Source organism: Loxodonta africana, chromosome 3 (genome assembly GCF_030014295.1).
Source record: "Loxodonta africana isolate mLoxAfr1 chromosome 3, mLoxAfr1.hap2, whole genome shotgun sequence".
Classification (NCBI taxonomy): domain Eukaryota; kingdom Metazoa; phylum Chordata; class Mammalia; order Proboscidea; family Elephantidae; genus Loxodonta; species Loxodonta africana.
The window spans coordinates 84,811,513-84,835,041 of record NC_087344.1 but is presented as its reverse complement, the minus strand read 5'-3'; the positions used below and the strand labels follow the sequence as shown (position 1 = coordinate 84,835,041).

Here is a 23,529-nt window from a genome sequence, read left to right as displayed (position 1 = left end):
TTAGATAGGTATGGTCTGGAAACCTCAAAGATACTTCAATTACTGGGGAAATTGCAATGGTTTAGAGGTTATCTCTTAGGGACCAAGGACAATGACCAAATTCTTTGGATAAAGTTCAATAACAACATCTTTGATTGATGACGTGTGGCATTCTGTCCCCCAGCCCTGCATGTCGTTCATGGAAGTATCACATGGTGATGGGCTGGATCGCATCAGTGTTTCTCTGATGCCAGGGATATTTTGATGTAGGGGTTCTAACTTGGTCATTTTGATTAGGGATACTTTGATCCAATCTAAAAGTTAGCCTACTTTCTTCAAATAATGTAAAAAAAAAAAAAAGTGTCTGTCTTGACCACTGTCCCAGGTGAAGACAAGATAAGGGTAGTGCCTATTGTGCATGTTTCCTGGTAACCAAAAAGAAAAAAGTTTCATATTTTGATGAGGCCATTTTGATGCAGCCTCATGGTAACTATAGACACAAACACTGGCTGAATTCTGGTAGTGGCTTTGGTGCCACTTGTTAAAATGCTTCCTTAAAAAACTAATAACAAAGTGTGAGCCGCACACAATAGCTTTGTACTTTTAAGGACTGACTGCTTAACCTATTTTGTCTTCCCCTTCCAGCTCTGAAAGCCGTTGGATGCAGGCAGCTGTGAGAGGGTCAGTTCCACCCACAGTTCTCACAGGACTGCAAGGGTTGAGAAACTAGCATGGAAACTTATTCAATTCAGGGGTTTTCTTGAAAGCCCACCTAATTTCATAGAAGTAGCTAACCAGAACCAGGTGCTGTCCAGTCAGCTCTAACTCATGGCAACGCCATGTGTGTCAGAGGAGAACTGTGCTCCACAGGGTTTTCAATGACTGATATTTTTAAAGTAGGTCACCAAGTCTTTCTTCCCAGGCACCTCTGGGTAGGCTAGAAGTAGCTACTGAGAATCTACCTTCTGAGGAAGCCTTCAAAATAGTACAAAAGCTCATATACATGACTTTTTAGTTTTTACTTTCTCTTTTTAAATGCAATTTCTTAATCAAATGAGGCTGAATATGCTTTTTATGCAATACGTAGCTTAACTGCTTGATTTTACTGTGTAGTAGATAATTCTTAAAGTTTGTGATTATCTAACATTAAAGCTGGGATATGTGGTAACTCTGCAGGTGCTTTTCTTCTGGCTGGTTAAAACATCCAAGGCCAGTGGTCAGCAGTTTCATAAAGGTGCTTCAAAATGGATCATAAATCAAAGAACCTTGCCTAGAGAAATGTTCTATTACTCTTGTTTCCCTAAATAAAACAAAATAATTAAAACTTCTTATCTTATGCCTGGGTCTTAAGAGGACAAAATCATAAGAGAAAAGGCTCTTTAAAGAGGGACCCAAGAGATGCAGGTTCTGTTTTGATGATTTGGGATGGCTGGGATACCATAAAGGTCTGAGCCCTGGTGATAGTCTGGGGCTGGTATGGTTGGCTTTGAGTGGTAGCCTGAAACTCAACTAGTTCTTCAGCTCTCCCAGGACAGGAAAGCAGAGATGAACCAAGGTCCAGGATTAACATCACAAATAACCACATCTATCCAAAGAAAAGCATATCCGGATCCATGAGAGTATTAACCTTGCAGTCAGGGATGAAGAAATTAAGACATAGGTGATTAGGGCCATTTTTACCTTTTTCCCTTGGTGCACAGTAAATGAGTGCCTACAATCAAAGAGTACTTAATGCAGATGAAGTATGCAGGCAGACTAGGGAGAACTGAAATGCACTAATGCAATGACTGAAGTTGGCCAACAGAAGACATCTGAAGATCTATCCATATCAGAGTATTAGTTTTAGACAGAAATTCCTTAGAAGGAATGTCACCCATAGCACTGTGTCTTGTGCAATTAGTAAGTGCCTGAAGATGAAGGTCCAAATCTCCAGAGGAAAGATGCTGACCTAGTCTGGCCAATACTTTCAGCCACTGTTATCTCCAGGGCCCACTGGAATGTCAGGCAACCACTTAAATTACATGGACAAAGCACAAGCCTACAAAAAGCTCACACCTTGACACTCTCTGCCTGGGTCAATTTCCCCCTCAAAGAGACAAGCAATTAATGCTACAGGTGGGTAATAAAATAGGCTGCTTGTACCTCAATCTGGATTAGTTCTTGAAGACATGGGGTAAAGTCATGTGTTCTGCTTAATTCCAAACGCACAAACATAATACACAGAGCAGAAAATTCTCCTGCATCCTGAACTCTGCTTTTGCCATGTAAGGACCCACATGTTAAATATGATACTTCTTGATCTTCAATATGCTTGAGAACAAAATCTGAACCAGCAAATAGCAAAGACCACAGCACAAGATTTATTGGGATTATTTACTAAACAATTCATACACATCCAACATCATTAAATGGAAATAATGTTAGTTCATTAAAAAAAAAAAAAAAAGCAAGGCTCCACTTGGAGTCTCTCAAAAAAGTAAAAAACATGTTGGTGACTACATCTTTAACAAACAGAACAGCCAAACTAGTGAAGTCGGATGTATCTCAATCAACTCCAAAAGCCCAATATTGCAAACATGTTTTTCTACCTAAAAGCAAACAAAAAGCAAAGCCTCGTAATTTAGAAATTACTGTTTCTTGGTTTGCTGTTCTCAAATGCCACAGAAAGATATCTGATAAAAGGAAGCAAAGCACCTAGTCTCAACAGTTTTCTTCAGAACCTTAAGGTTGCTTTTACATTATCGTTATAAATATTTAGATTCCCATCTGACGGATTTCTTCATGTATGTGACTAGGAATGCTCTCCAAACCTTAGTCTTTGGATTCATACTAAGGTTGTTTGTTTAAACCACCAATAAAGTCCCTCTGTATGGCTGGACTGAATCACTCACTAGATAAAAATTCATTACAATCTCTTCCAAGAAACCAAGATAATCTCAATGCAGACAGTCCCCGGGTTATGAACAAGATCTTTTCCTATGTAAGTCTCTAAGGATTTGTAGGTAAGTCAGAACAGGTGCATACAGTTCTTAATTAGCCTTACGTTAGTGCAAGAAAAGGCTCGAAGCCTTGTCAATGATTTAAAAGCTGCAAGTGCAGCCAGTGAAGGTGACCGTGGTGAAGACTTTGTGCGAGCAGGGGCTGGTTCAATTGTTTCAAAGTGAGGGCAAATTCACGTAACGTCAAAGGGCAAGTCGAGCAGTCCCTAAGTCGCACGCTCATAACCCGGGGACTGACTGTACAAATTTTGGGGGCCAAGATGTTACTCAGTTACAAAATCACAAAAAACTTACGGATACTATGTTTTCTGATAGCAAGTATGTTGAAAAATTTATCTTTAATAAGTGAATTTTGTAACACGCATAGAAATAAATTGTTCCAGTACATTATAAGAACGTTCGTCAAATTGTCCTCACTATTCCCAATGACTTTATATATAAAATTTAATTATACAAAGACAAAATTCCTTGCCCTATTTAACCCTGTATACCTAACAGTATAAGCGCTGAGAATGAGATACATTTTTTTGTTTTTTTTTTTACCTAACAGTATAAGTGCTGAGAATGATACATTTTTAAAATCTCATATTAATAACCTTGGACACCACTTTGCATTAGTGAGGGAAGAAAATGGTAAGAAGAAAACAAATTGCTCAGAGATTTTTAAAGGAAGGATGGATTTAAGAGAAAACTCCTTTGGATTCTATAGTCTTTTTTATGCTATATCTTTCAATGCTTCAACATGATACAAAAAATAGAATTTATTGAATAAAAGTAGCCAGAAAGGAAACCAAACACTTACATATTTATTATTTTTCTGACCAAAGTGCAATGATTTTTAACTCTTCTTAAACAAACAATTATGAAAAAAGTATTCAAGAAAACAGAATACAAATGAGAAATTTAACCATTAGCATTTCTTCTTCCACTAAACCTGTATTTAGTCTAAGAAAACCAAAAACAAACAAAAAAATCTTGGAAGTGTTACTAAAACTCTAACCGAATCATTTATCTTAAATCTAGTACATGCATTTCAGTGTTCCACTGATAGGAATTTTGTTAAAATCAGTTTAATCATTAATAATACTATATAATAGAGCATAAGGAACACATCCATTAGATGTGATCCTCGTCCCTTACCCTCAGATTTATGTCAGAATAAAGCTGGCATTCTGCCAGGCTCTGAATCCCAGTGCCCTAACCCAAACCCTGGAAGCAAAGAATATGCCCTATCATACAACTTTGTACAAGTTGTAGTAAAACAAAGCCCAAGTTTTCTTATTTTTCTATAGGAAATGGTCAGTTATTTGATAAATATTAAAACACTTCTAGGAAGTCATTTTATGAGTCTATTTACCAAACACACTTTGTAAGAAGTAACTATACAGAAAGTTCCTTTGAAATTTGGTCCACAAATTCTCTTAACAGGTTGTAAATTTACTACCTGCAACAAAAAGAAGAACTGGAGATCCCTAATCCTAACATGTTGTAACGAGAGTAAGGGGACATACACACATACTAAAAAGTTTTGCTCACAGAAGGCACAGACTGTAAAAGGGACATTCCTTTTGAATAAAAAACAAAAACTAGCTGATATCCTTCTTTGTTTAGTAAGCACCATAGCTAAAATAAAGTTGAAACTAAATTCACTGTCTACTGCTCTGACAGATGAACAACAACAAAAAAACCGAAGATAAACAATTTAATTTGTCTTAACTACATACTTTCCAGCCATTAACTGAGATGTAATTATGAAAGATCAAAATTGCCTTAAAAGGGGATTGTGATAGCAGCTATCAAAGCAATATTCAAGCATGATTTCAAGAATGTCTTCAGGTGCAGAGTTAGCCTTCTTTGTCAAAAATCTTCACAACTTCACCAAAAACCTGTAAAAGATAGTAATAATTTAAAAAGCAGATATTGTCAAAACACCATATGGCCAAGTTCTTGTTTTTAAAAACAGTCAATTTTATATTAATTTTTTAAATGGCTGACTTTTTTTTTTAAAAATCACATAATTTTTTAGTTTCAACTATTTAACTTTAGGCAGTAATATAATATAAATACATGTTGCATTCAATTTTACCAGTGTTTTTAGGGCAAAAGAAGTTTCTTGATAGATTACTAAGAATTTGATAAAATGTAAACTAAAGTGGCTTATCTTCTTAGTTCTGATTCTAACACACGAACTTTTCTCCTATATATTACCTTACCCGTATAGGAGGTGGCAATGGATAATAAAAATGTCTGTAAGATAAAAAAAGAAAGGTCCAGAAGAAGCAGATTCAAGGAATCAGGTAAGAGATTAGGTGAATCAAGAGACACTAGAAATCTTCACCAGGCACTGAAGGCTTGCAAACCATAATTTAGAGATTACTGATTTCCGAAGGAAGAAAGAAATGATGAGTCATGGAAACTCTGCACCTCTGGAGCTATGTGCTCTGTGATGGAAGATAGGCTAGCAACCTGGGGCTTCTGAGCTAGATGACTTGGCCATTCATGTTACAGATTTTTAAAATATGAACACAGTAATTTAAAAAAAAAAAGAAAAAGTTCTCAAAATGCCAATTTTCCAATACTTAAGAAAAGCGGTTTGGAATTAATAAGCCACCCACTTCTCACAAAAAACAAGTCTAAGTTGTAAAACCCATTTTAGACACTATTCAAAAAGGAGAAAAAGCCTAATCTTACATTCAGACTCCAGTCTTAAAATGAAACAGAACAAAAAAACTAATGTCATAGTTTTTCTCCAGTCTACTCCAAAAGAAATCAATCACATTTTTAGTTGACCTTTTTCTTAAGGCAGGCTAACGATACTCACTTCATCAACTGATTTTGAAGCATCTATTTTCCTGACTTTCCCCATTTCCTCATATAAGTCAATAATTGGCTTTGTTGACTGAAGGTAGGTCTGAATTCTGGAAAAGAAGCAAATATTGCAGTGTTTTAGTTATTCATCCTTTCTCCTTCATGTTATAGAATAGCTCAGAGGACAACACTGAACCTGACCCAAATGACTCAGATATAATCTCCTTAGATGAACCATTTTACATATTTAAGCATGATATTTTCTTTTCCTGGGCCAAAGTGAGGCAGGTTATTTAATCTGTTACTCAAATTCCACACTGGGATTGAGGTGGCAATAAGTAAAAATTGCAAAGTACCTCTTTTCCAGGCTTTCTCTGTTGTCATCAGTCCTACCACTACTCTTTCCCCTCTCAAGACATCGCTCGATACAGATCTGAAAACAGATAAATAAAAAGTTATTAAAAGAACAGAGATATGAATCTGCCATTCTTTTAAACTGAAAAGAAATAAAGTTTGAAGATATTACCAAAAATCCCTGCATTAAACCCAACGTATCTAATTCATTAATCAACATGTAAAACTCTGTTAAATTTAAACATGTGGTTCAATTTATATAAACTAGGTTAAATAAGTACAGAGCACAAGAATTCATTCATGACTCAGTTTTTCCTGTGTGTGTGTGTGTATGTTTTTTTTCAAACAAACCACAATAAAAAGAAGATCTGTATGTCTACAGTTCCATCTAGGATGTAATATTAACTTATTAGGTATGAATTACATGCTTCAAACTGTTCCATTTTTCCTTACTTGTCAATAATTCTGTAAATATCCAAATATTTTTAAGAGTCAACATATTTGCATTTGAATAAAGCATCCCTTGTTAATAGTGAATAAACATTCCTTAGTTATAAAGAAAGCTGTGGTAACATTTTAAAGTTAACTTTGAAGAATAAGTGAAAACATATTTTTGGGGGTTGGAAGAGGAGAGTTACATTTTAAAACAATGAAAAGGCTGAAGCAGGTCTCTCCACCAGAGGCACATTTGCAACTTAACCTAAGAATAGCAAACCTTCAAGGCACTACTTCAGACTCTTCTTCCTTCAGGATGCTGGCATTAATTTAATGAAATTTATATTATAGCAGCTGTCAGAATCAGGCATTTTAATTAAATGATTCCGAGAGATTCATTTTAGTTATTCAAAGGTAAGTCTGGGTATGTTATTAGAAGTGTCAGAAAGAAAAAGAACACTTCCCTGTTTTCTCCAGTCACTTCACTCTTAGAAAACAAATTAGGCTGTTCTATATAGGGTCACTATGAGTCAGAGGAAACCCTGGTGGCATACTGGTTCAGAGCTATGGCTGCTAACCAAAAGGTCAGCAGTTCGATTCCTTAGAAACCATATGGGGCAGTTCTACTCTGCCCTATAGGGCTGCTGAGTCAGAATTGACTCAATGGCAGTGGGTATGAGTCAGAATCGACTTGACAGCACACAATAACTTATGTCTCTTGAGGAGTCCCGGTGGTGCAGTGGTTTAAGAGTTTGGCTGCTAGCCGAAAGTTCAGCAGTTCAAACCCAGCAGCCACTCCACAGAAGAAAAAGATGTGGTAGTCTGGTTCCTTAAAGCTTTAGAAACTCTATGAGGCAGTTCTACTGTGTCCTATAGGCTCGCTATGAGTTGGAATCAATTCGACAGCAATAGGTTGTTCTTTTTTTTTTTTTTTACATCTCTTTAAAATTGAGTTTTCCCAGCTTCCAGAAATGTGTTTCTTTTCAGTAAACAACACCCTAAGGCGAGACACTGTCTGATAGTAGTGTACATTTATGAAAATAGTAGTTCAGCTTCGTTATAGCTACCATTATTGTGCATGTCAATTCTTATTTTAAAAAATAACCATGCTGTTGTTATTCTGAAAATAAAGCAAATTTTTGGTCCACAAGGCTGCTGATACCAAATAGTTTTTAATATTCCAACAGCCAGACAGTGCTGTTCTGTCCATCTAACCTACCAATTCAAAAAATACTGCTGCCATTATAAAATGCCGATAAAAGTTAAAAATCACTTTGTTTAACCATCGGTTGCTTAATGCCCATATAGGCTGATACAGATTTTCTTTACCTCGTTATTACAGTCAAAAAACAGAACAAAAGATACATCTGCCTTCCCATCCATGGTCTTGTTCCAACCTTGAAGGTTGTCTTGATTTCTTGGAAACCCATCAATCAAGAATTTATTCTTCTGGGCATCGGCAGCCATTGTCTGATCCATTTCCTAATGGAAAAAGGGGGATTTGGGTTCAATATTATATTACAAAATAGAATTTCTTAAGCAGGTGGTAGATACAAGGTATTTGTTTTATTATTATTCTTTAAACCATAAGAATGGAGGATGCAGTAAAAAAAAAAAAAAAAAACTAGAAGGAAATGAGCCAATATATTAACATGGTTATCCCAAGCCGGTGGAGTTATGGATATGTATCATAATTTTTTTCCATTGTTTCCAAATTTTCTACAGTAAACAAATAAGATACCAATATAAAATGCAAAATTACATAAAATATCACTTTGTTTTTCTCTAATAGTTGACCATCAGTTGGTCACATACTTTCACATCTATGCAAAATTATTAATAAACAGTAATAAGAGAAAAATAAGCATTAACCCATGTGCTTTGCTCTAGCCACTGGAGACCTTATCTTGCCTTCCCTTTCCTCTTCCCAAGTCATTTTGCTATGTTAAGAAATACACTGCTTCTACAGGTACCCAACTGTGCTACAATTCAAGTACAACAGCAAAAAAGTTTGGACAAATATAAAGAGAATGTTAGCATTAATTACTTATGTCAGAGTTAATATTCTCCCCTCAGTGCTTAGACTGTTTCCAGGTTCTTCAAGAAGAAAAATGGTTGTAAGGACCCCTGATTCCTTTGTCTGAAGCTAGGCTTTATCCTAGCATCTAGCTTCTCCTCAAATATTCACAAAGCTTCCAGAGAATGCTTTTGGACTCCTTTTAAATAGCATTTTTATCCCAAATATGGTAGCGGAAGACATATGAAGAAGGCACATCAGGGTCTACCCAGTCAATATACATTTAATCAAAGTCTATTATCAGGGACCATGAAAAGTAAGGACATGGCTCTTGTTTCTGAGGGAGGGTAACTAACAACAATACCAGTGACGCTTCAGGAATCCATAGCTGAAGCACATGTTAAAACCCTGACTTCTAACTGAAAGGTTGGCAGTTCAAGTCCACCCAGGGGCACCTTAGAAGAAAAGCCTGGTGATCTACTTCTTATAAATCAGCCATTCAAAACTCTATGGAGCACAGTTCTACTCTGACACACATGGGGTCACCATGTTTGGAATCAACTCCATGTCAACTGATTTGGTTTGGTTTTGGTAGTGATGATCCAGGTAAGAAAAAAAGGAGGATCTGAACTATAGTTATAGTGGTAATAGAGAAAAGAGACTAGATAGAAGATTAAGAATGGGAAAACTGGAAGAATCTGCTTACTGAATGGATTTGGGAAAGTGAGGAAGAGGAAGATGATACAGGATCGCTACCAGATTTGTGATTTGTTTCTTCTCACTCTTGGGCCGCTAAGTAGATGTCTTAGACAGCTGGGTAGATGGCAGAATCCTTAACCAGGACAGGAAATAAAGGAAGATCACATTTTAGATGATACAGTCAGCCCCTGACATGTTGATTTTAGACACCTGTCAGACATTCAGATGAACACCTGGCACTTAGTTAGAAATATAGGTCTGGAGTTCAGAACGAAAATTTATGCTAGAGCTATGGATTTTGGCGTTATAGTGAAAGCCTTGACCATGGATAAACTGTCAAGCAAGAAATACATAAAGTAAGAGCTGAAGAGAACCAAAGATGCAACTCTGAGAAGTATATTATTTCAGTAAACTTGCAGAAGAAGACATGCTATTAAAGGAGAAAGAGAAAAAGCAGTCACTGAAGTAGGAAGAAGATCAAGAGAAATGGTAACACAGTAAACAAAGGAGGACTGAGCTTCAAAAACCGTGATTAGGGTTAAATGATACAAGAAAAATAATGACTAAAGTATCCCCTAAGATGGGAGGGTAGAGAGGGTTAGAAGCTGGCAAATGGACACGAAAAGAGAGAATGGGAGGAGAGAGCGGGCTGTCTCATTAGGGGAGAGTAACTGGGAGTATGTAGTAACGTGTATGTAAGTTTTTATGTGAGAGACTGACTTGATTTGTAAACTTTCACTTAAAGCACAATAAAAATTATTAAAAAAAAAAAAAAAGTATCCCCTAGATTTGATAAAGAAGATCACTAGTAACATCAGCAAGAACAGTTCCAACAGAGACGGAAACAGAACCTGACTGCAAAGCATTGAGGAATGATTAGAAAAAGTATGTAGATTACTCTTTATCAGTGCTTACATATACTCGAGGGCACTGGGTTTTTTACATATAAAATACAGGAAAGGGATTAGCTCCAGAGAATAAGGAGAGAAGATTTACTTCAGAATGAAAGCAACTTCCTCCAACCTCTGAGAGAAGGGGTGAGAATGTTTGTGAACGAGTCATCTCTTCATTCTCACCTGACTCTAGTTCCATCCAGATGCTTATATATCTCTTTCCCATCAGGCCTCAGCTGCTTCTTATTCCCACTCTTGCATCTCTCCTTTACCATTTCTTGTATGTGAAAACATCTTCTAATGACTACAGTCTTAGGATCCTCTAGTAGGGAGTTATCAAATAATACAAGGTGCTTGTTTTTTAGAGGTGACATATTTTAGTTTGATAGCTATTAGTCTTAGCATTCGTGCTGAAGATAGTGATACATACACCAGAAATGCAGACATCAAGGCTGAGAGAATGTCAACAATGGGTAGGCTCCTGGGTTTGAAAAGAAAGAGAAAAAACAAAGAAGGTTTACAAGAAAACCGAAAAGAAAGAAATGGAAGAAAGAATGATTCTCTGAGTGTTAAGCAGGAATAGTCAAGTGTGCCTAATGTGGATGTTAAACTGAGCTTTACCAACCCTACACCAAAGCACAGTCCTTGCTACTATCCAGTAGCAGTATTCTTCCCAGGTGAAGGCAAAGTCTCCGGTTCTACCATTATCAAACACCAAGGCTCCTGAAAACATGACCACCTTCCACAAGCAAGGAATTCAATACCCTGACTCTTTCATTATTCAAATAAAAGGTGGACTTTTTCTTGCTGGCATTCAATTGATTGGCATTCACACTCTTTACCCTCTTTAACAAGCTGATGGTTATCTCAACTGGCACAATCTTTCCATCTTTAATGTACTTCTCAATGAGTTCACCATACTGTGAATCTGGGTTCTTTCTTTCATCACGAAGAAGTTCTCCTGCAGAAAGATGTGTATAGCCGTATTTCTGAAAGAAATAACACATGGGAAAAAAAAAATCAGAATACAATCAATCCAGTGATAGGACTATCAATTTTTTCCTTTGTGTTAACTTGTATATTCTATCTTTCTACAATAAATGTTTTTCTTGTACACTAAATAATAAATTTAAGAGAGATTTCATACAACCAGTTTGCTTAATAAAAATCCTTAATCTACATATGGCATACTGGCTGTAGTGTTTATACACCACGAAATCACCCCAAAGTTTATGTATTTGGATACATATTTAACATCTCACTATGTTCCTTCACAAACATAATTTGAAGTTTAAACGTTATTAATAATGTTCAAAAATGTCTAACAAATATCTAACTACAGAAGCAACCAAAATGTACTCCAATTGGTGAATGGATTAAAAAAATGGTACATCCATACAATGGAGTATTAGCGATAAAAAGATATGCGCTGTCAAGCTATGGAAGAATGTTAAATGCATATTGCCAAGTGAAAGAAGCCAGTCTGAAAAAGCTACATACTGTATGATTCCAACTATATGACATTCTATAAAAGGTAAAACTATAGAGGCAGTACAAAGATAGGGGATGCTAGGGCCTCAGGGTGATGGGAGGAGGGATGAATAAGTGGAGCACAGGGCATTTTTAGGGCAGTAAAATTATACTGTATGATACTGTAATCATGGACATATAACATTATGCATTTGTCAAAACTCATAGGACTGTACAATACCAGAGTGACCTTTAATGTAATCTGTTATTGTCAGGTGCTGTTGAGTTGGTTCCAAGTCATAGCGACCCTACGTATAACAGAACAAAACACTGCCCGATCCTCACAATCATTGCTATGTTTGAGCCCATTCCTGTAGTCACTGTATCAATCCATCTAGTTGAGGGTCTTCCTCTTTTTCACTGACCCTCTACTTTACCAAGTATGATGTCCTTCTTCAGGGACTGATCCCTCCTGATCACATGTCCAAAGTAAGTGAGACAAAGTCTCGCCATCCTCGTTTCTAAGGAACATTCTGGCTGTACGTCTTCCTAGACAGATTTGTTTGTTCTTCTGGCAGTTCATGGTATATTCAATATTCTTCACCAACACCATAATTCAAGGGCATCGATTCTTCTTCAGTCTCCTTATTCACTACCCAGCTTTTGCATGTGTATGAGACAACTGAAAATACCATGGCTTGGCTCAGGTGCACCTTGGTTCTCAAAGTGACATCTTTGCTTTTAAACACTTTAAAGAGGTCTTTAGTTAATGATAATCTATCAGTATTGGTTCATCAAATGTAATGAATGTACCACACCAATGCACGATATTAACAATAGGAGAAACAATATATGGGGGGAGGGGGGTGAAAGGACATACGAGCTCTGTACTTTCTGCACAATTTTCATATAAACCTAAAACTGCTCTAAAAAATAAAGTCTCAGATAAAAACATATCTAACTATACAATTCAAGGCAAAAAACATTCTAAATCTTACCACGGTTGGCTGATTTTCTAAGAGCCTTTTTCTTGCTTCCAAACAGTAAGCTAATAGTATATACAGCAAAAAAAAAGAACAAAACTCTAAAGAATTTATTTGCTGACTAAATTGAATATCAAGTTTGATGAGAATAAGCGAAAACTGTAGTGTCCATGTCTCTCAGTCATACAGCCTCTTCCATTAGAAGAAATGATTAAAAGTGTATTTAATTGTTATATAAAAAAAAAAAACCCACTGCTGTCAACTTGATTCCAACTCATACCAACCCTACAGGACAAGGAAGAACTGCCCATAGGATTTCCAAGGAGCAACTGGTAGATTCGAACTGCCAACCTTTTGGTTAGCAGCCAAGCTCTTAAACCACTGCACCACCAGTGCTCCTTACTCCTTAGTTGTTACAAAAGACTTAAAAAAAAAAAACTTTCGTCATTTACAGAAAACAGAAGTAAATACAAAGGCATTTAATTACTGAAATTGTTATTTTAAAATTATTTCCACACCATTTATAAACACCCACTTTGCTCACCCAGTACAAGCAAGCTTTTGAAAGTCAGTACAAGAAATGACTTTTAAAAAATGGGGTATGACCTACTATAAAAAATGGTGTTGGGGCATTGGACCTCCTTGTCTAACTTCACGGGGCGGGGGGCGGGGGAGGGGGGAATCAGGATCAGCATCAACACCCAAAGGTGACTGTGACATGAGGTGGAAGTCAGACATACCTCCACCCTCCAACATTTTACCAAATCTGACACTAGCCATCCCTCCCACAGCACTCAATAATTCGTTGCAATGGCCACACAGAACTCACCATACTCACAGTTACAGGGTTTGTTAGGGAAGTGACAGGTTCCAATTCAGGATCAGGAATGACTCAGGATACAGTTCTTCAGTCAGAACAGCTTCTCAGCCATGCCCACAGGCAGGCCTCTCTCTCTGCCCCTCAGCCCAGTCTCTGTCCTGCTTGGGCAAATGTTACAAAACTCTTTTAGCTCTGCCGATAAGTGCCTGGAGGGACCCCATTCCACTGGCAAGCCTCCTGCCCAAATTCAGCTCTCTCGCTCTATGGGTCAGCACACCCACTGTAGCCGCCTCACTCCATGGGCTGGGAAGCCCACCATGCTGTCTTGTGCCAAGTCTCCTGGCTCTGCTGTTGCCGTTTCTCTATCATTGCTTCTTGCTGTCTTGCACCATCTCCAATATTACAGTTCTCTCTCTCTGTCCTGGGTCTAGGAGTTCTCAGCTGCAGGGACCCAGGGTCCAAAGGATGTACTCCACTCCTGGCTCTTCTTTCTTGGTGGTAGTGAGGTTCCTCCTTTCTGTCTCTAGGATGGCTCATTTTAAGCCTAGCAGGATGGCAAAACTGACCAATCCCCTCATTAGGATTCCATACACCTTATCTGTTATGGTCCCACCACCACAAGGGTGCCATGCACCTTATTTGCATAGTCTCACCCAATCATTAGGTGGAAGTACCAAGACAATGGCAAGAAAGGCCATATAAAAGTGATCCATCTCACTGCACCTACTTTCCCATGTCTTTTGAATAGTTCTAAAAAGCATTTTGCAACTACCATCCACAAAATTTTATAGCAGCTTCATTTCCCACTGTTTATTTTGGCTCCTGCTCGGCAGTCTGTGCTTGCCTGATGCTCTAATCTGGTCTAGTGATTATAGCATATGGTATTATTGAATAAATGCAGAGACAAACAGTACTAAACAATGGCACAGGCTCACAGTGAAACACCAACAATACAGATTGTTCTGTAACGTTCTGCTGTATGAACAACATACACATTTAGAAGCCCAGCTAGTAATTTAGAAATTAGTGCACATGTTGTTTGTTTCCTGATGCTGGAGCTCAAATTAGCAAGCTTTATACTGCATTAAAATGGGTTTTGGCATTATATCACATTTTGTCTTTGTTTTTTTTTAAGAGAAACTAGTTATAAGCTATAAAAAAAACACCAAAACCAAACCTGTTGCCGTCAAGTCAATTCCAACTCACAGCAACCCTAACAGGACAGAGTAGAACTGCCCCATAGAGTTTCCAAGGAGCAGCTGGTGGATTTGAACTGCCTACCTTTTGGTTAGCAGCCAAATGCTTAACCACCACCACCCGGGGCCCTGTTACAAGCTATAAACCTAAAAAACCTGCTGCCGTCGAGTCGATTCCGACTCATAGCGACCCTATAGGACAGAGTACAACTGCCCCACATGGTTTCCAAGGAGCGCCTGGTGGATTCGAACTGCCGACCTTTGGTTAGCAGCCGTAGCTCTTAACCACTATGCTACCAGGGTTTCCGTTACAAGCTACAGAGGTATACAATTGATATTTTAAAAAACAATTACAGAGTTTGTCAGAAAGAAAAAACAACCTTACCTGCAAAGTCAAGGATACAAAGAATTTAAATAAATATGACCATGTACACACTAGTTATTATAGTACTTAGTAACAACTGGACTTCAAAGGACATTTAATGTTTTCAGAAACATTCTGCTATCATTAAGGAGTCACTGATGCCAATTTTGAGGAAAGCAAGAATGGAAATTTTCCAGCCTTAATCAAAACTTTCTCACATTCTCTGAAAGCTCCTAGCAATTAAAACCTAGTGGGTCACTGACTAGAGTCTTAAAAGAAACACTCAAAACCACAGCTGGTTATAAATACTATAAACTATAGTAACTACAATTACAAGCTACTATTCAACTAAAATTAGTAGTTTTCTAATGACAAATGTATAAACTCAACTCATTTAGAGTAACTGCCTCAAAGTTTTACTTTCGTTTTTTCTTTTAAGTACCTGAAACACTCAACTCAGTAACTCTACAAATCACACAGTAAGAAACGGAGGGGTAGGGAAGCACCACGTTCTTGATAAGTTCAGAATGGCACTCTATTCTACTACAAGGAAGCAAATGTTGGCAATTTTATAGCATCGAATCTGAAATCACCTCGATCAATTTCTCTTACTTCTTAGCACTTCCTTCCTTCTAAATGTAGGTAATGTGTTCATCTTCCCACATGAACAACAATAGAAATAAAACAATATACAGTGTTCAGGCTACAAATGATGCATAACCAGCAAGTCCTTGGAGGCAGGAAGAGATCCAGATGCCAGGCACTTCCTCCTGCTGATGTGGCAATTAGAAAGCGCCACTAGACTGCTACTGAGTCTCACATTACAGTGAAAACACAGCAGAGATATTAGATACAAATACATTGTTAGCAACAGAATGAGTTGAAATTATTGGGTGTCCTTTAGCTAGCTGATTCAAGTATGAAGCATTTAAACCAAGTTTGCTTTGCATTCCCTATAAGATCAGTGAATCTTAAAATCTAAATGTTGGTTATATACTGTCAACACGCCACCTTCCGCAGGACACCACAAAATGCTGCAGACTCAGCCTACAATACCCCAGCAAAACGCACTTTGTGTAAGGCTATCATTTGTTACAAAGACATTTCAAATATAGCTTTTTCTAATCAATCTAAATGAGATGTCTGATAAGGACTCTTCAAGGATACCTGCCTATCCTGGGCAACTTACTTTTCTTTGATTCTAAGTACAACTGCTACACAATGCCTAGATATTTAAAACTGGCTAACTTTTTAGGTTTTCTTCCAGTTCTACCCAAAGAAGGTTAGAAAAAAAGGTTTTTCCTGTAATCATCATTAAAGAAAGGCTATCATTAAGAAAACGACTATATCCAATGGGAGAACAACTGAGTGTAATATTTGACTTAAATTCCTAGAGGATTTCCAATCTTACTTTTCAGCTGCCCTCATTGTATTTCTAAAAGCACGCACTGCATTCGACCATACCTATTTAATTGCAAATCTACATATTAACTATAAACAATGGAAGTCATAAACCAAGCTAAATCTTTTCTTAAACAAGAAGCTTTAGCAGACAGATTCCAAATTAACTTAAAGCATATTTCTTTCTCTAATTAAAGAGTAATATTTTAAAAGCTCACATCCCGAAAAGGAGATAAGAGGAGGGATATAATCCATTTAACTGCAGACATCTACAGCACCATTCAATTTTTCTCAATCTTTACTCTTCATCGAAGAAAACCTTAATTTAGGCAATCCTTGAAACTTTCTTATTTTAAATCTGTATTGATTGTCTACAAAGTGTGAGGTAATGTGCTAATTCCGGGAAGGCAGACAGGTTATATTCACAAAGGATGCAACAGTGACCTGCATACACAAAGTGGTTTGAGCTCTCCTCTACTACTAATAAAGGCAATTCAAATTTGCATAAAATTTCCTAAGGAATTCAAAGTCTTTACCAGCATTGTCTGCTTGGGGAAGAAGTTGGTTCTTCAAAGGCACTTTTAAGAAAACAGAACAATAAATAAAAGTTAGAGAAAGGATGAAGTCACCAAATAGACTGTTTCCTCAGCTGTGTAAGGCCTGGTTATCCCTCTAACATTTCATAGCAGGCTTCTCAGATAATTAAGAGTTATGTATCTGGTTTATATATCATATGGCCCCAGCAACTGTGAATTGGTATTTTTAACTCCAATTTCATTCGGTAGTTGGTCATTTCAAATAGTTTTATTTCTTTTAATTCATCTCAGTTGTCCAAATCAATGCATTCCCTACTTAAGAATTAAATGGAAAATGGTTAGAGAAGACTAGGCCCAGGAACCTTCAGGGATTCCAGGAGCCCAGAGGCAACAGTTTGAAAACCTTCAACATAAATGGTAGGCTCAGAGGTCTTGCTACTCTTAGGACACACTGATTTAGTCTTGTTAATTAAGTGATCACTTCTTATAGTATCTGCAGAGCCTATAAGCTACATACTCATCTCATTTCTGGGGAGAAGCAATATGCTCTTATATCTTTTTTTTTTTTTTTTTAAGGAAACCTTTTAAATTAATTTTTATTGTGCTTTAAGTGGAAGTTTACAAGTTTACAGGTCAGTCTCTCATACAAAAACTTACATACACCTTGCTATACACTCCTAACTGCTCTCCCTCTAATGAGATAGCACAGTTCTTCCCTCCATTCTCTCCTTGTGTCCATTCGGGTAGCTTCTGGCCCCCTCTGCCCTCTCATCTCCCCTCCAGACAGGAGATGCCAACATAGTCTCACGTGTCTACTTGATCCAAGAAGCTCATTCTTCATCAGGATCATTTTTCATCCCATATTCCAGTCCAATCCCTGTCTGAACAGTTGGCTTTGGGAATGGTTTCTGTCTTGGGCTAACAGAAGGTCTGGGGATCCTGGCCTCCGGGGTCCTTCTAGTCCCAGTCTAACCATTAAGTCTGGTCTTTTTACGAGAATCTGGGGTCTGCACCCCACGGCAGGGGTTCTTTGTTGTGTTCCCTGTCAGGGCAGCACCATCTAGTTCCTCTGGTCTCAGGCTGATGTAGTCTCTGGTTTATGTGGTCCTTTCAGTCTCTGAGGCTCATAATTACCTTGTGTCTTTGGTGTTCATATATCTTAAGAAATCTTTCATTTACATATATGTTGACCACCAAAAAAAAAAAAGTCTCTTACATATTGCTACAACTCAAATACTGTTACAGGTGGTCGAAGAGCCTAGAATTTAGTTAAGTCCTATGAGAGCACTCAGAGGAAAGACTGCAGCAACAACAAAAAAAAAAAAACCACACTGTCGTCAAGTCAATTTTGACTAATAGCGACCCTATAGGACAGGGTAGAACTGCCCCATTCGGTTTCCAAGGAGTGCCTGGTGGATTCAAACGGCTGACTTTTTTGTTAGCAGCCATAGCACTTAACCACCACACCACCAGGGTTTCTTTAAGTGTTTATATGTACCATTCTACTAAAAAAAAAAAAAACACCATAGCCTCTACTATTTCTTTTTATAGACGTGTCTAGCAAACACCAATCAGGCTGAATTGTATTTGTTTCTTATTTTAAAAAGCTAAATAACAGTAGAATACCATTTACCCAGGGAATACCAAAAGTAAGAAAGTTACCCTAAGAGATACAACTATTTGAGAATGTAACTTGTAAAACACCTCATCACAAAATAACTACAGTATTTTAATACCTCAGATTCTCTTCAAGAACTAGAATTTATTTGGATTCATGAATCAACACTTGAGAAAAAATGTACAAAGGAGATAAAGCTCTGGAAGACAATATATGCAAACATAACATGTGAGCATATACAAACTTACCAAACTAATGGGGGAAATATATTTAGAGAAACACACAGAATTCACCAAGGATCACCAGAACGTAAGAACCTTGTATGAAGTCACATACTCAGAGCACTGAACTATAAGTCAGGAGAAAGGTTTTATAACTAAACTCTGTCACAACCCTGTGTGACGCCGGCGAATGTTATTTAACCTTTCTTAAATCTTAGTTTCTTCATTTGTAAAATAGAAATACCTACACTACTCGTGTTCACAACAGCAAAATATCATTAACAGCTGTTACAACTAGATGTATCTCCTAAGAACATACTACTAGAAACCTGGATTACACTAGATTTAAGGCTTGTTAGGCAAGTACTCCAATAGATCATAGAGAAGCTAGACAAACTCATACAGGTTTCTCCTGGAGCAAAGTCCAAAATAATTAGTGGCTAAACTACAACTTACACACCAATAAAGAAAAAGAACTACCCAACTGGCTCAACATCAAATGAAATGTACACAAGGGAAGGAGCAAAGTTAAAGAATAACTACAGAACAAGTATGATACAGGAAAATCCAACTCACTACGCAAATAGTCTCCAACATAAACCAAACCAAACCAAACCTGTTGCCTTCGAGTAGATTCCAACTCATAGCAACCTTATAGGACAGAGCAGAAATGGCCCACAGAGTTTCCAAGGAGTGGCTGGTGGATTCAAACTGCTGACCTTTTGGTTAGCAGCCAAGCTCTTAACCACTGTGCCACCAGGACCCTAGTCTCAAACACAGAGGCTTCAAAAACTGGCACCACCAATGTATTTGAGTATATAAAACTATTTACGAAAACAGCAATGATTTATCTTACTATTTTCTTGTAAAGATCAATGGTTTTCTAACACACTAGCAATTACCAACCAGAAAATACACATTTTTAAAAATCCTGTTCAAAACAGCAACAGAAACTTAAACTTAGGGATAAACCTCAAACTAAAGGTGCAAGAATTGTATGAAGAAACTAAAAAAAAAAAAAAAAAAAACTTCAATGGAGAACATAAAACCAATATCATAAAGAAAGGCCACTCAGTGTTCACTACTATAAATATTAAAATTTTCCACAAATCAGTCTATAAATTTATTGCAACTTCAACCAAAATTCAGCTGGGATTTTTTTTTTAAATAAACTTGGTAAACTGATTCTCAAGTTCATTAGAAAAATGTAAGTGCAAGGCCAAAATTTAAAATGTTATTAACTACAAATGGGGACTTATCCTACCAGATGGCATAAGACATTATAAAGTGATTGTAATTAAAACAGTGTGGTGTTGGTACAAAAATAGACAAATAAAACAATGGAACACAATAGAGTCCAGAAACGGATCCATATATAAATGGGAATTCAGTAAGTGATAATATAGCATTTAAAACTCAGTGGAGAAAAGATGAACTATTTAATAAATGATATTTGTACAACTAGCTACCCATACGGAAAAAAAAAAAAACCCTGCTTCATACTATACACAAAACTAAAAAAGTTCAAAAGCCCAATGATAGTACTAGAAGAAAATAAAGGACTATATTTTTATGCTTTTGAGATTGGGAAAGGTATTACTAAACAAAAACCAAAACACAGCAAGCATTTGTTTGACCACATAAATAATAAAAGCTCTGAACAAGGAAAGACATCATAAATATAATCAAATGACAAGCAACAGCCTTGAAGAAAATATTTTAGCATACAAAGATGATGGGGCAATATACATTATATATGAAGAGGGCCTACTAATAAAGAAAATAAGCCAATAGAAAAACAGGCATAGGATTTAAGAACAAGCAAGTTACAGAAAAAAAACAGATGCTGAACATCACTAGTAAAAAAGGCAAATTAATCAATGTGATTCCATTTTCTACTCATTAGACTGAAAAATGAAAAAACTGTTATATCCACCTACGGCAAGGATGTAGGGGAAACATCCCACTTTGTGGGAATGTCAACTGGTTCAGCCTTTTAAAGGACAATTTGGCAGAATCTATCAATTTTTTTAAGTCTGCATACCCTTTAACGAAGTGTCTTAGTCATCTAGTGCTGCCATGACAGAAATACCACAGGTAGATGGCCTTAACAAAGAGAAATTTATTCTCTCAGAGTCTGGTAGGTTACAAGTCCAAATTCAGGGCATCAGCTCCAAGGGAAGGTTTTCTGTCGGCTCTGGAGGAAGATTCCTTGTCCTCAAACTTCCCCTGGTCGAGAAGCTTCTCAGGCACAGGGACCCCAGGTCCAAAGGACATGCTCTGCTCCTGGTGCTGCTTTCTTGGTAGTATGAGGTCCCCAATCTCTCCTTGCTTCGCTTTCCTATCTTGAGAGATAAAAGGTGGTGCAGGTCACACTCCAGGAAAACTCCCTTTACCTTTAATCAGGGAGATGACCTGAGTAAGGGCAGTGTTACAATCCCACCCTAATCGTCTCAACATAAAATTACATTACATGGCCTAACCAAGTTGATAACAAAGATTTTTGGGGGGTACATAATTCAATCCATGACACTCAGTAATTCCGCTTCTAGGAATTATGCCACTGAAATAGTTGCACATGTGTACAAGGCCATGTGTACATGACATAAATGTTCACTGCAGCATCATTTGTAAACAACAAGAAAGCTAAATGCCCACTGTTATCAATTGAATTGTGTCCCCCAAAAATGCATGTCAACTTGGCTAGGCCGTGATTCCCAGTATTGTGTGACTGTTCACCATTTTGTCATCTGATGTGATTTTCCTATGTGTTATAAATTCTACCTCTATGATGTTAATGAGGCAGGACTCAATCTACAAGATTAGGTTGTATTTTGAGTCAATCTCTTCTGAGATATAAAAGAGAGAAGCAAGCAGACAGGGAGACCTCCTACCACCAAGAAAGCAGAGCCAGGAACAAAGCATGTCCTTTGGACTTGGGGTCCCTGTGCCGAGAAGCTTCTAGACTAGGGGAAGGTTGATGACAAGGACTTTCCTTCCCCCAGAGCCGACAGAGACAGAAAGCTTTCCCTGGAGCTGAATTCGGACTTCTAGCCTCCTAGACTGTGAGAGAATAAATTCCTGTTTGTTAAAGCCATCGACTTGTGGTATTTCTGTTATAGCAGAATTAGATAACTAAGACATCCACCAAAATATGAATGACTAAATTGTTGTATGTTCATATTGTAACTGAAGTAGAGCTAGTTATATGTTATAATAGGGAAAGCTCTCTAAGATACATCGCTAAGCAAAAAAGGCAAATCACAAAATAAGCAACGTGTGTGTATGCATGGGCGCACGTGCATTATGTACATGTAAAATACATCACGAAGGACTCTGAAAGGCTCCCAAGTGGTTGATAAGTGACTATATAAGGCGAGTAGGAAGAGGCTGGTTAAGGAGAACTTTCACTTTTTACTTTATGTACTTTCAAATTACTTGAATTTTTTACAATGTACATGACTGCATACAAAATTTTTAAAGTTTTGATTAAACAGAAAGCATATATATTTATCCACACATCTTTAAAAGGCAAATTCCACAAGGCAAGATTGATGCTTTAAATATTTTATTAATATCAAATCCTAAAGGTACAGCAGGAGTGATATTCAAAGTGGTTTCTCATGAAGTGAGATAAGAATCCCAATATAAAAAACGCCATCCGATTTCAAGAAAAAAGGAAAAGAGTACCTACACAATTGAAAACTTATTTAAAATTTAAAACTAAATTGTTATATAGAAGAGCAGCTTTGAAGACAGATTTTGGTGAGCTGTTTTAAAATGAAAAATCAATTCAAGTGTTTAGATAAAAATTTCTCTGGAAAGTGATCCATTCCTTAAACAAAGGAGAAAAAAAAAATGTAATAAAGCAACACAGAAACACTCCATGGACATGATGTCAAGAGTTATATAAGGAGACAGAAAACAGTCTGGCTTTATAGCCCAGAAACAGATGGAAATTTAGAGACACACTCGGTTTGAGAGGATCCAAAAGTAACAGCAGCAAAGGTTTAAAAGGAAACATATTTCAATGAAGCCCTACTCTAGAAACTAAAGCTCAGAATAAAAGCAAAGTGTTCTGGAAATGCTGCCTCCACGGCATGGGCAATATACCAACACCACTTCTAGTCTCTAGAACGCTCGGTTGGAGCATCTTCAGAGCTTACTTGTACCAAGCAACGTCTCTCAACTGACTTTTAGAGAAAATGAATTATAGTTTAGACCATAAAGAATCCTCTTCATTTTTAGTCTCACAACCTGTACTAATGGAAGGAAAAAAAAAAAAAAAAAAAAACCCAAACCCATTGCTGTCGAGTCAACTGAACTTATAGCAACCCTACAGAACAGAGTTGAACTGCCCCATAGTGTTTCCAAGGAGCACCTGGTGGATTCGAATTGTCACACTTTTGGTTGGCAGCCGAACTCTTAACCACTATGCTGCCAGGGTTTCCAATCAGGAGCCCTTAATATTCTGCTCTAGATTATATCAGTGGATACAGTTATCTACTGCCAACATTAAATTCCAGGCTGGGCTGGAAATTGATGGCTACGTCTTCAAAAATGTATATTCCTAGACTGAAAAAAAGTATAAGCAAAATGATTTTTTAGTTTTGAAAATTGGTATACAGTTAAAAAAATTTTTTTTCATATAAAATTTTCTTTCATGATTATGTTTTGCTCCATCTAAAATAAAAGTCAGCCTAGGGATATACATTTTTGAGGATGTAGCCAACTAA

General features: G+C 37.2%; 1 protein-coding gene across 1 annotated transcript in view; it reads right to left on the bottom strand.

Moving 5' to 3' along the window:
* Positions 1-3,347: 3,347 nt before the first annotated feature.
* Positions 3,348-23,529, bottom strand: part of CMPK1 (cytidine/uridine monophosphate kinase 1) — a 39,118-nt gene continuing 18,936 nt past the window's right edge. Inside the window, exons 2-6 of the mRNA XM_064281930.1 lie at positions 11,027-11,173; positions 7,905-8,057; positions 6,143-6,219; positions 5,800-5,896; positions 3,348-4,864 (exon numbers count right to left, since the gene is read on the bottom strand). Coding sequence (XP_064138000.1) covers positions 4,823-4,864; positions 5,800-5,896; positions 6,143-6,219; positions 7,905-8,057; positions 11,027-11,173 — 516 coding nt within the window. The 3' untranslated portion in view covers positions 3,348-4,822. The remainder of the gene's footprint in view (positions 4,865-5,799; positions 5,897-6,142; positions 6,220-7,904; positions 8,058-11,026; positions 11,174-23,529) is intronic.